General features: G+C 36.5%; 1 protein-coding gene across 1 annotated transcript in view; it reads right to left on the reverse strand.

The window, feature by feature from the left end:
* Positions 1–14,417, reverse strand: part of LOC135220902 (sushi, von Willebrand factor type A, EGF and pentraxin domain-containing protein 1-like) — a 168,924-nt gene that overhangs the window by 83,284 nt on the left and 71,223 nt on the right. Inside the window, exons 7-15 of the mRNA XM_064258526.1 lie at positions 14,255–14,413; positions 11,725–11,904; positions 9,463–9,642; positions 8,955–9,149; positions 8,446–8,547; positions 7,965–8,111; positions 7,319–7,440; positions 6,358–6,472; positions 5,936–6,130 (exon numbers count right to left, since the gene is read on the reverse strand). Coding sequence (XP_064114596.1) covers positions 5,936–6,130; positions 6,358–6,472; positions 7,319–7,440; positions 7,965–8,111; positions 8,446–8,547; positions 8,955–9,149; positions 9,463–9,642; positions 11,725–11,904; positions 14,255–14,413 — 1,395 coding nt within the window. The remainder of the gene's footprint in view (positions 1–5,935; positions 6,131–6,357; positions 6,473–7,318; positions 7,441–7,964; positions 8,112–8,445; positions 8,548–8,954; positions 9,150–9,462; positions 9,643–11,724; positions 11,905–14,254; positions 14,414–14,417) is intronic.

Below are 14,417 nucleotides of genomic sequence, written 5' to 3' on the forward strand. Positions count from 1 at the left end.
ATAATAATAATAATATAATAATGATGATGATAATAATAATAATAATAATAATAATAATAATAATAATAATAATAATAATAATAATAATAATACTTTCTATCTATCTATCTATCTGTGAATTTAATTGTAGTCGTGTTTTATATTGTTATTATTTATGTTGAATGTCAAGGCTTTTCCAAGTTTTCTTCTGTTGTTGTATCTGTTATAGTGAACATGAATTTTAGAAAGTTAATATTGCTGGAATATATAGAAGTTTGGTGTGATATCCTGTTTGTTTGTTTAGCTTGTTTTGCTATTCGTTATATACATATATGTGTCAGTGTTATTTAATTAGGACTGCATTATGCAAGTATGTGTATATTCCCACTTTAATATATATATATATATATATATATATTATATATATATATATATATATATATATATATAACATATAAAGGGTTTTTTGCCACGAAGGAAAAAATGAAAAACGAGTTGGCCGAGTACTTTCGGTCCTATTCGGACCCTTTACTGCCTCAGTAAAGGGTCCGAATAGGACCGAAAGTACTCGGCCAACTCGTTTTTTCATTTTTTCCTTCGTGGCAAAAAAAACCTTTATTTATACATAGCATCACGTTTTATATACTTCGTGATCAAGTTATTCATATATAATATATATATATATATATTATATATATATATATATATATATATATATATATATATATATATATATATATATATATATGAGTCATATCACATTACCGTAATTCATATACATACATCGAGCTACAAATGTCCTTTAATATCTAATTCGCTCTACCTCGGAATTAATATATATTTTCATATATGTTAAATAATATCGAGTTGGTATATTTTTTTCAGTTCAACCTTGATCATCGTTGCGGAATGCATTTTGTACGTAACTCTGAAAATATGTTGAGATCAGCCTGTTCCCCTTGACAATAAAATTGGACCTGTCATCCACTTTGCACTGCCAAGTGCTGCTGGCAAAACGTTTGATAACACGTTACTGCAAATGGAAAACAATAAATCATAGGAAAAAATATCCCAAAAATGCAAACTAAAAGGACAGAAAACGCAGACGAGCATAATAAATTTGGCACCAAAAAATATGAAGCGCTACTAGCTTTGTATAAAGCTGTAACAAAAAAAAAAGAAAGTCATCAGGGCATATCTAAAACTCTGGACTTCCTGTTTTCGAACCAGAATAACATATCTCGAAAGGTTAATGATGACTGAGAAACAAACACGCCAGAATAGTAAATAAAAGAAAAGTTAAACAATTGTCTCCATTATATTTTCACGTAATTGCTTGAATCGGTAAAGGGAAAGCACATCTGTAGACCTTCGGAAATATAAAAATAGTGAAAGTGGACTGAATTGTGCTTTTCTAAATTGCCTCATATCTGAAAGTGAAACTTTTATTCATTTGTCCTCGATGAAGGCTTACCAGATTCTTTGATTGTAATAAATTTTTGCATAGTTGTATTTTGGGAGCGAAATGTGATTCACTAGAATGTCCAAGTTGTTAAAATGATATAATTTAGCAACTGTGTGAATGTGAAATTTAGGATTTGATGAATGTAGAATGTGTTTTGAGTATAAAATCGATATTGTTTTACGGAATAAGTGAGTAAAATTGACATTTTCTTACCTAATATATATCATGTAACCTCGACATTTAACATTATGTGATTTGAAGTTTAATCCCGAAATCGATATTCGGTATTATTTGACAAAAATTTCAAGTGTCAAACCGACATTTTTTTTTCCCGTAACATATGAATATAAAATTTACTCAATATGTTTATGTAGCTGTAACAGTATTTTACGTAATATGTCAGCGTAGATTCGATATGGATGTCAAGTCGACACTTAAGTAATATTTGAGTTTACAAATGAGGTTCAGCATTATTTCAAGCAGTTTGTGTGATCGACGCTTGTTTTCGTATTACGCGAGTATAAAGTTGGAATTATTTTATATTACATGTCAATGTTAAATCGATATTACTGAACGTAAGACTAATGTTAAGTCACATTATTTTGAGTATGATTTAACCTCTCATCATCACATCGATGTTATTCTACGTAACATTATTGTGAGGTCGACTTTGTATTGCATATTATCTAATCTCTCGCCAAACCGACGCTGTGGAAATCGGCAGTCCCCTACGGCTTTAGAATTCTCTTCCTATTGTTTTGTTTTGCCTCTAAACGACAGATTTACTGCTGCACCACTTTTTAGTTTTCTGTAAAAGAAAACTATTGAGATGGCTTTGTCTACCCGTCCGGATTTTTCAGTCCGCCCGCAGAGCTTAAAAACTACTGAGGCTAGAGGGGTGCAAATTGATATGTTGATCATCCACCCTCCGATCATCAAACTTACTAAATTGCAGATCTGTAGCCTCAGTAGTTTTTATTTCATTTAAGGTTAGCCATGGATTATGCGTATGCCACCGCTAGAGGTGCCAGCCGCCCGCATATTCACTTGATAGCATCTGGGGAGCAACTGGCTGAGAGTTTCATACTGCAGCACATCGAGAGTGTCACACAGCATTATGCGCTGTACAGAAAACTCAATTGCGCCGAAGAAACGTCGGCACAATTTTTACTTGTTTTTTTTGTGGGGCCTTAAATGGAAAAGGAGCTTTAAGTTGCCAATGCCTAAGTTCTCCAAAGAAAATACAACCACCATTTCCCTACAATGAATTGAAGTACACAAGGCCAAGAATTTTTTGTTATAAAAAAAAAAAAACAGTAGTCTTACTTTTTTTTTTTTTTTTTTTTTTTTACCTTTGACTTACAGATATTGCCGACTTTGCAATGAGCAGTCACATCGTACATTAGGCTTCCCCCTGTTTTATAGTGTCATTCAGTTTTTGTGCGTCTTTGCAATACTTCAACTAGGGCTTCAGATTGCTTTTTCAATATTCACACGAGAGGGCAGGGATGCAATGAAATATTTTCCCTGGACATTCGCATTGTGAATTGCAAAATATAAGATTTATTTTTGCTTTATTATGTCTGTTTCCTGAAAATAAAAGAAGCTACCCTCTGGTACTAATACTGACATCATCATTACCACAGTACTTAATAACAACAACAACAACAACAATAACAACAATAATAATAATAATAATAATAATAATAAGAGCATCAAGGAAATAGATACCCTAATCCAGACTGTAAGGATTGTATCTGGGGACATCAGGATGGAGTTTGGAATAGAAAAATGCGCCTTAGTCAACATACAAAAAGGCAAAGTAACGAGAACTGAAGGGATAAAGCTACCAAATGGGAGCAACATCAAACACATAAATGAGACTGGATACAAATAACTGGGAATAATGGAAGGAGGGGATATAAAACACCACCAAAAGATGAAGGACACGATCAGGAAAGAATATATGCAGAGACTCAAGGCGATACTCAAGTCAAAACTCAACGCCGGAAATATGATAAAAGCCATAAACACATGGGCAGTGCCAGTAATCAGATACAGAGCAGGAATAGTGGAATGGACGAAGGCAGAACTCCGCAACATAGATCAGAAAACCAGGAAACATATGACAATACACAAAGCACTACACCCAAGAGCAAATACGGACAGACTATGCATTACACAAAAGGAAGGAGGGAGAGGACTACTAAGTATAGAGGACTGCGTCAACATCGAGAACAGAGCACTGGGGCAATATCTGATAACCAGTGAAGGCGAGCGGTTTAAGAGTGCATGGGAAGAAGGACTAATAAAAGTAGACGAAGACCCAGAAATATACAGAGACAGGAGAATGACAGACAGAACAGAGGACCGGCACAACAAACCAATGCACGGACAATACATGAGACAGACTAAAGAACTAGCCAGCGATGACACTTGGCAATGGCTACAGAGGGGAGAGCTAAAGAAGGAATCTGAAGGAATAATAACAGTGGCACAAGAACCACCGATATGTTCAAAGAACGATAGACGGAAATAACATCTCTCCTATATGTAGGAAGCGCAATACGAAAAATGAAACCATAAACCACATAGCAAGCGAATGCCCTGTACTTGCACAGAACCAGTACAAAAAGAGGCATGATTCAGTGGGAAAAGCCCTCCACTGGAGCCTGTGCAAGAAACACTAGCTACCTTGCAGTAATAAGTGGTACGAGCACCAACCTGAGGGAGTGATAGAAAACGATCAGGCAAAGATCCTCTGGGACTATGGTATCAGACCAGATAGGGTGATAAGTGCAAATAGACCAGACGTGACTGACGTTGATTGACAAAGTCAAGAAGAAAGTATCACTCATTGATGTCGCAATTCCATGGGACACCAGAGTTGAAGAGAAAGAGAGGGAAAAAATGGATAAGTATCAAGATCTGAAAATAGAAATAAGAAGGATATGGGATATGCCAGTGGATATTGTACCCATAATCATAGGAGCACTAGGCACGATCCCAAGATCCCTGAAAAAGGAATCTAGAAAAACTAGACGCTGAAGTAGCTCCAGGACTCGTGCAGAAGAGTGTGATCCTAGAAACGGCGCACATACTAGTAAAAAAAGTGATGGACTCCTAAGGAGGCAGGATGCAACCCGGAACCCCACACCATAAATACCACCTAGTCGAATTGGAGGACTGTGATAGAGCAAAAAAAAAGAAAAAAAAATATTATTATTATGATGATGATGATGATGATTATTATATTATTTTTGGTCTATCACAGTCCTCCAATTCGACTAGGTGGTATTTTCTAGTGTGGGGTTCTGTGTTGCATCCTGCCTCCTTAGGAGTCCATCACTTTTCTGACTATGTGCGCTACTTTTAGGAGCACACACTTCTACATGAGTCCTGGAGCTACTTCGGCATCTAGTTTTTTCAGGCTTCTTTTCAAAGATCTTGGGATCGTGCCTAGTGTCCCTATGATTATGGGTACAGTTTCCACTGGCATATTCCATATCCTTCTTATTTTTTTTCAGGTCTTGATACTTATATATTATTATTATTATTATTATTATTATTATTATTATTATTATTATTATTATTATTATTATTATTATTATTATTATTATTATTATTATTATTATTATTGCTAAGAAATTCACAATTTAGTGAAGAACAATCTGTGTCATAGAAATTCATAGAAATCCGCAATTATATAGTAAAGTATATTACTATGTAAAATAAGCAAAGACTTTCGAACCCCCGAACTGTGTTCTTCATCAGTGTAAACGTTAACACTGATGAGGAACACCGTTCGAAAGTCATTGCTTATTTTACACATTAATATATCTTACTATATAATTGTGAATTTCTTTGGCACATTATCATTATTATTATTATTGGTGTTCTTGTACTTTTTATTCTCTAACAGTAACCCATAAAATTCCCGTTGTTACAAGACAAAAAAGACTAATTCAACTCCCCCTCTAGAAGACAAGCAGCATCAGAGCTGACGAAACACCACATGATTCATTTCCCACCCGCATCATGCAGGCGTCTTGTGACATTGGCATTTTTCCTGTTTAGACAACTTCAAATCCAATACCTGATGCTTTAATCAGGACATCCCACGCACACTTGGCATCTCTCAGCTTCAAGAATCTTTCGTCTCTTCTCCTATTAAGTGTGATCTAGTGTTGTCTTCACATGTTAAACCGCTGCTCTCTCTCTCTCTCTTCTCTCGTCACCCATGTCTCTCCTCCAGCCGTCGCTACTCTCATCTCTCTCTTCTCTCTCTCTCTTCGCCTCTCTCAGTTTCCCCCGTACGTTTCGTTCCTTCAAACCAGGCTTGGCGGATGGCGTAAGGATGCTAATTCTTTTACCGTTTCATTCTAGCCCGGGCTAGATCAGGACTTAGAGACGGCTGTCCCTTGCATATTAATAAGAAAACAAAAATATTCAATTATTGTTTGAACTACAGCAGTCAGTCGCATTTCTCACCTGAACAGTCCGGGAAGGGCATGGGATTGTCGTCTGGAAGCCAAATGCCGTCGTAGGCGCAGAAGTAGTCCTGCTGGGGTCTCATGGCGAAGGCGTACCCGTCCTCGCAGGTGAGTGAGCAGAAGACGGCATCTGGGCTCTCGGTGCAATTGGCTGCTCCGTTGATTGGATCCACAGGTAACTGACAGGCGTGTTCTAGAAGGTACATTTTCCTCATTACTAACAAAGAATAAAGTCTTCATAACTATTAAGATTATCATGCCAAAATGACCACGGCCTTATCTAGGCTTAATTTTCATGGGACAGATGTAATGTAGATTTATTGAAATGGAATGAAGGATACAAGATCCTCGTCGTTTTGTATGCAGGATTATCTACTATTATTAAAACATTCTAGGGAAAAATGACTATATTATACTCACTCTGAACTGTGATAGTGATATTACACGATGCAACGTTTCCTGCTTCATCAATGGCCGTGTATTCAACAAGCGTATCTCCTTGAGGAAACTGTCCCGGTTCCATGGACCGAGTTACCTACGGTTAGAGGAGAGTTTGCTTCAGTGCTAGTGATAATATCATTCATTCCATGATGAAGGTGATTGATTACACGTGTTCATCCTTCAAACCCATATGTTATTTACGACAGAGCACTTATATACTTGCAATTAATTGAAATGTTGTTTTATCAACGATCTTTGAAACGAGGATGAATTTCTGTTTTATCTATTTACTATTTTTGTTTTTACTAATTCTCAGTTTCTGCTGGAACCTAGGGAACCTGAGTTCAGATTAGAATCAAGCATGAACTTCCTGTGCATAAAACTGTACCAAAAAAAAAAAGAAAAAAAAAGGAGGATGGGCAAATCTTCTAAAAATATCACATGCATTTGCTTTATAGTTTACCCTCGCGCGCATTTCCCATCACTTTAGGTTCTTTGCAGCGTCCCTTCGGCCCCCAGCTGCAACCTCTTTCATTCCTTTTTCCTGCACCCCCTTTCGTATTCCCTTTCTTCCACCTTGCTCTCTAACCTCTCCTAACAATCGTTTCATAGTACAATTGGGAGGTTTTCCACCTGTTACACCTTTCAAACCTTTTCAGTCTACATTTCCCTTTCAGTGCCGAATAACCTCATAGGTCCCAGCGCTTGGCTTTTGGCCCAAATTTTATATTCCATTCCATTTCATTCATGCACACTTACAGACCCCATCTCACTTCCATGTAGAAGACCTAGGTGGGTAATTCTATCATGTACAGCCACAGCTACCCATTACGTACTCTGTCAATTCCTATTTTGTGTAAACAAAAGTGGATTGATTCCTAAATAGCTTTGGAGGAGACATTCCTTATGAAACGCCCATCTGAGTTCATATCCACCTTACCTCAGCAACAACACCTGCGTTGTCAGAGAAGATGGGTTCTTCCCAGTAGACGTCGACTTGCTCTTCGTGGGACAGGAAGATTGGCGGAGAGTCGCACCAGTCCGTCTGTGGAGGCTCGTTGTCTGTGAAAGTGCGGAGTGAAAGTAAACTGTCTATGGCTGAAGTTTTCCAGTAAAGTTCATTAAATGATCTCTTTGATTTTTCATGAAATTTAGGCTTTCTAGTGAAGTGCTGGAGCACTTTCAGCCATTCAGCGCTGAAGACTGTGAAAGGAGGGACTTGGAGTGGTTGGAGAGCGAGATGAAGAGATCCAGAAAGTGAAGGAGTTGAAGTACTAGGGTCTGAAGGTGGAGCTGGGAGAAATGCAGATAATTTGCACCAAAAAGTAATAGTTAGAGAGGCTGGACAGCAAGGCTATAGAAAGGAAGCAGGAATGGAGGTGAAACAAATAGCTAAAAATGGGTCAATAAATGAGATATTCAAACACTGGAGACCATAAGTATATAACTGTCAAGGCAAGTGATTAAACGGTAACTCAGTCGATGGAAAGACAAAAATCACCAGTCGAAATGATTCTCTGTGCTAATGAATTAGATAATCCTAGAAATTAGAAATTTAACGCCAAAGTAAAAAGCGGAATACTCACCAATTACAGTTACAGAAAATTGGCAAGAAGCTGTATTGCCCATTGTATCCTTAGCAACATAAGTGATGGTATGATTGCCAATTTTAAGCTTCATAGGTTTCGTAGTCGCAGGAACTGTTGTTAAGCTTATTTCTCCTTTTGAATTGTCTGGAATGAGAAATTGGATGACATTCCTTATGTGGAAGCTGTCATATAAAAAAGATTAATATAATTAGTGCATTCATTACACAGATTTGTGACCAGGGCGTCATTTCTGATATCACAATGCAGTGATTTTTTTTCAAAAGTCTGATGTTCTATGTTTAAAGACAAGTCGAGACCATTGGTACAAGTCCTTGATATTGTTGTCCTAATAGTTATTTTCACTGTAAAAAAAAATATTAAAAATGAAAAATAACATGTAATCTGTGGTTACTACTGACATACAGGGTTTCGAAACATTTTGTTACTGTAAATAACTAGCTAAGTTATTTTCTTTTACCTTTAACAAATGGGGGCTCCCACGTCACAGAGGCAAATGCTTCATGGGAATCTGTGTTAGTTGTTATATTGCGTGGACACATGATTTTTGGAGGAGTAACATCTGAAAAGAATAATAATTTAGCGGACCCCATCTCTGTATCTTTAACTTTGGTGTCTAATTGTTTGTATTAATTTTTTTAAAGGAGTTCTGTGATGCCAGTTTCCTTCCCATATTCAAGATTTTGTGATGCTTATGCTAACCAAAAATAATCGAAAATGAAATAAAAAGAATTTGAAATAAAAAAAATTGGAAGAGAAAATTTAGATAAAAAAATTACAAATAAAAATAACACCTAACGTATCGGAAGGCTACCCTTTTTCCTCCCTGCGTGTATTCCATAAGTTTGCTCTCAGGCAAATAATTTGACTTCCAATACATAGACCTACTTACCCCTTCTGAAAGAAAAAAAAATTAATAACAGATCGTAAATGAAACACAGAATATTGAAACAACATGAATTGGCTTACCAATGCAACGTGGGCTTTTGTGTCCTTCCGACCAGACACCTGGATCTATGCAGGTGGTTTTTGTAGGGCCGCTGATCTGATAACCACTTTGACAAGCGAATTCACATCTGGTGCCGTATTTAGATTTCGCCGTGGCGCACGTTTGCGGTTTCACTAATCCGTGTTTCAGCTTTGGCAGGGCGGAGCAAGATATTGCTGGAAGTATTGAAGTGTTTAGTAAAAAGAACGATACGAATCACAGGAAAGAGTTTCTCAGCTATTAGTTAATTATCTATTCTATAATAATAAAATCAAATTGGAACATGTTTATCGTCCTCCGGGTGTCAGTAGGGGGGGACATGATACAGCCACTTTCCTCCTGCAAACCTGTTTATCCGCGCCGGGTGGGCTAGTTAGTTAGGGGATCGGGAGGGTAGGGGGAGACTGCAGCGCCAGGTTCCAGCGCGTGCAGCACGAGCCAACAAGCTCGTGAGGAATATAATCATGCTCGAAAATGAAGGCTCCTCACCTTTGCAGTAGGCGGGAATGCCATCCCACATAGCCACAGGTAAACACGTTCTCTTCTTCGATCCAACGAGTTGGTATCCCGGGTCGCACGTGAAATAACATTCCGTGTCTATGGTCGGCTGCGGTTTCGAGCAAACCATCGTTCCGTGCGCCGTTGTCTTCAACTCAGGACACGTTTTCACTGTGGAAGACAAATTCCGGTTGCAGTCTTTCATGTATTTAAGTTACTGTTGGGAATATGTGTGCGTTGCAACTTGTTGGTGCGTTTTAACTTTGTTGGAGCCTTCCAGTTTTTTGTATCTTCGAACCTGCTTTCACTGTGGGATGATATTCTTTCTATACAGAATTACTATCTTTAATAATTTGGTTATACTGAATTATCTTTAATACTCTGGGCATACAAAATTATTATCTTTAACATTCTGGTTATACATAATTATTATCTTTAATATTTTGGCTTTACAGACTTATTATCTTTAATGTGTTGGTTATACAAAATTATTATCTTTCATATTCTGGTTATATAGAATTACTATCTTCTAATATTCTGGCTTTACAGAATTATTAATGTTATAATATTCAGGTTATACAGAATTTATTGTCTTTGATAGTATTATGGTTAAATAGAATTATTATCTTTCTTAATATTCTGGCTTTACAGAATTACAAATGTTAATATTCTGGTTATGCAGAATTATTATCTTTAACATTGTGGCTTTATAGAATTACAATCTTTAATATTGTCACTTTACAGAATTATTAATGTTATAATATTCTGTTCATACAGAATTATTATCTTTGATAGTATTATGGTTATATTAATTAATATCTTTATTAATATTCTGGCTACACAGAATTATTATCTTTAACATTCTGGCTTTACAGAATTATTATCTTTAATATTATGGTTATACAGAATTATTATCTTTCATATTCTGGCTTTACAGAATTATTAGCTTTAATATTTTGGTTAAACAAAATTGTTATCTTTCATATTTTGGTTGTATAGAATTACTATCTTTAAGATTCTGGCTTTACAGAATCATTAATGTTATAATATTCTGGTTATACAGAATTATTATCTTTGATAGTATTATGGTTATATATAATTATTATCTCTATTAATATTCTGGCTTTACGGAATTGTTAATGTTAGTATTCTGGTTAAAGAGAATTATTGTCTTTAATAATATTATGGCTATACAGAATTATTGTCTTTAACATTCTGGCTTTAGAGAATTATTATCATTATTATCTTTGATATTGTGGTTATGCCCAATTATTATCTTTCATACTCTGGTTTAACAGAAATGTCTTTATCTCGGTCCGCAATATATTGTGTAAAGACATTCTTTTTCACAATAGGAATAAGTTGTACAGTAAGTTGTGGACATAAGGTCCATGTATTTTTCATCTTAGTATTTTTTTTCTATTCAGGATATCTTTTCACTGTGGGAAAAAACTTTCGTTATGCTAAATCGTGATCGTGTTTTCATTTTAAAAATTATAGATTCTGGTTACATCAAGTTGTGGGCATGTTTTTATTGTACAAAAATCTAGTCACAACTAGCTGTTGTCTGTAGCTCCAGATATATTTTCAGTGAGGAAGCATATTTTAGTCACAGCTTGAATGTTGTGAGAGTTCTTGGGGGACTGAATTGAATGGCAGATATTAGGTTCTTATTTAATGGAGATCTCAGAAAATGAATTGATAATGTATGATAGATTAAAGCGATATATTAGCTAAAAGATGACAATGAAGAGTTTTTTAAAGGCAAAACTATGAGGCTAATTAAAAACAAGGGCACATTTGGGCTGAAAGATGACAGTAAGCATTTTTATTTGCGTGTATCAATTTTTAAAAGACTATAGCTATTTAAGGCAGGGGGAAAGTATGAACTTTAGCCTTTGAACGTACTAACACAGACTGCATCGCTTACACTATAATAATAGGCGCATATTAACTGAAAGATGACAGTGAGCAGTTATGTTAAAAAAAACATCGTCTTGCGCATATTCGTTTTCAAAAGACTGGAGCCATTTAAGACAGGGAGAAAGTATGAATTTGAGCCTTCGAACCTACTACTAACACAGACTTTATCCCCTACATTCAAATTCTGAAGTAGATTAGTACTCTGATTAAAAACATTGATTGAAAGAAGACAGTGAGCATTTCTGTTTAAAAAGGCATCCACTCAAGTTTGAAAAAAAAAACGACCATTTAAAACACGTAGAATATATGAACTTTATCCTTTGAACTTACTGACGCAGACTGCATCGCCTCCACTCCAAAGGCCGTTCTCCCCGCAGAGGCGAATGGAGGACCCTTGCAGTGTGTATCCAGAATTACAACGAACGCCGCATGCAGCATTGACGACGTTGTTACACGTGTTTCGGATGAAATATCCATTCTCGGGCGGTGCCAGAGCGGGGCACTTCATGTCTGGGGAAGTGAAGGGACATGAGAACCTGCTTTGAACGTCTGTCAGCAATTGCTGTTACACCTGTGTGTACATACATAAACAAACACACACACACATATATAGTGTGCGTGTGTGTGCATGTATATATATATATATATATATATATATATTATTAATATATATATATATATATATATATATATATATATATATGCACACACACACACACACTACACATAATTTAATGCTCACCTAAATAAATTTGTTGTATTCCAGCACTGTATTCATTCACAGTAGATTATACAAATAAGATAAAAAAAACTTTTAATATTTGATATATGCGAAACACAATTACACCATGATCTGCTCACTCTTTCTTGTTTTGATTTTCGACTTTAAATTACCGGTAAACTTTTTAACTTTTAAAAGAAAATTGCAATGATCGTAAATATGGAATCGTCTGCTATTTCAGGGTAAATAGGTAATACTTCATTAAAGACGATTTAACATGAATATGTAGCTAATCGTTACACCGATTAACAAAAGCAGATCAGGTACTGTGCTAGAATGGCAGTGAACGTCATTAGGTGCAGTGCTGTTGTAGACATGGAACTGATTCTTGCACCTTTTTAGATGGAGTAAATTCTCTGAACTTAATTTAATGGTGCTTTTTGGAAATTTACATTTAACGCTTTTAAACAGGACAAGTCTTTCTTCACAGCATCACGTATCCTTAGCTCCTACAAATAAAACAAATCAGTTTCTACGTCATTGGGTTATACTATTATCCTACTTTTCGGAAACTTGCGTCCTCTTTAGGAATTCAAAAGAAGCTGAGATATTCTTCACGAAATCACGAGCCTTGAGCTCCTATAGATGAAAGCAATCAGTTTCCGAGTCTTCGTTGAATTCATCTCTTCATGTCAAAGGTCTTAAAAAGCGAGGTGTCTCTCGTAACAAGGGCGACCCTTCGCAATCCGTCCTTCTCACACGGAGTCACGAAAGTGTCACCATGTACACGAGAGCGCCTCTTCCCGGTCAGTAGTTCCGAGATGTATGTGACTTTGATAGGAAGTGCGTATGCCGTATTGTTACGAATGCTTTTTCAGGTGTCTTAGCAAAGTCATGATAAAATTCAAGTACCATCGTATGGCAATGGAGAATGCGTATCCGAAATTAACCTTAACGGAATTTTGGTTGCAGTTCCCCTTTCTATTTTAGATAACTTAGTCGTGGTGCATGCTACGTAGTTCCTAATAATTGTTCAGTATCTAAATGATATGGTAATTATCACGAGATTATTATGATGATTTGAAATCACCTTTAAAAACTAGGATTAGATGGGAGTTACGAAAGAAAATAAATGAAATCTAATTAACGCTAAACCTCGTAAATACTCAACAAAAGCCACAAGATATAAATTTTTATGCCGTAGATATCTTGACTTCAGATCGGATAGATATTCCCGTCCAAATTGGGTTTTTAGAAAGACGTTAACGTTAGATCTCTAATACTGTATCAGTTACCAATTGTAAATCACTTATTCTAGGATGGGTGGACGTTAGCTTAACTTCCTTACACTCCGTTACGCAAGCAGTTACAATCACTGTCAATGATATAACCGACGATTCTTTATTTAATTCAAGTTCATACTTTGGATTTATTTTCCGACATACATGTACCCGGAGCTATCAAGACGGATTCTATGACACCTTCATTAATCTTCGTTAATTTTGCTCATTTTAGAGGCTTGACTATTTCCTCAACTTCCTTGCGTTTTAATACACTTTTATCTATTAATTAATTAATTAATTTTTTATTTTTTAATAAGCGAAATTTCTTCTTTCGTTTTCCTAATGAACACCATATTCTTTGGAAGCTTGAATTTCAAGTCAGTGGCCCCTGTGGGCTTGTTCTACTTGGATAGGGTCCATCTTCTGAATAATGATAATAATAATTATTTTAAAAGCTTGACCAGTACCTAAACTGAATTTTTTTGTTCACAGAACTATGCCATGTTCCTGACGTTTTAGTTCCCCGTTGGACGAGTGGTTTTCGCGCTCGGCTACCAATCCGGTGGTCCGAAGTTCGATTCTCGGCTCGGCCAAATCGGAATCAGAGGAATTTATTTCTGCTTGATAGAAATTCTTTCTCGATATAATGTGGTTCGGATCCCACAATAAGCTGTAGGTCCTGTTGCTAGGTGACCAATTGGTTCCTAGCCACGCAAACATCTAATCCTTCGGGCCAGCCCTAGGAGGGCTGTCAGTCAGCTCAGTGGTCTGGTTAAACTAAGATATATCAATCAAAATCCTGACGTCTGCCAGTCTCGATTTCCTGCAACGTAAACGTGCAACGGAAGCAACTTACGCACACACTCGTTGCCGATCTGCTTGTAGCTTCTCTTGCAGTAACACTGGGAGGCGTCCGTCGACCCCGGATCACTCATCATCTGGGCATCCGGGCAAGGGATGCACGAGGAAATGTCGCCCGGGCCTTGGGTGTCACGGTACGTTCCAGCAGGGCATTCTGT

This window comes from Macrobrachium nipponense, chromosome 2 (assembly GCF_015104395.2).
Source record: "Macrobrachium nipponense isolate FS-2020 chromosome 2, ASM1510439v2, whole genome shotgun sequence".
NCBI classification, from domain to species: Eukaryota; Metazoa; Arthropoda; class Malacostraca; order Decapoda; family Palaemonidae; genus Macrobrachium; species Macrobrachium nipponense.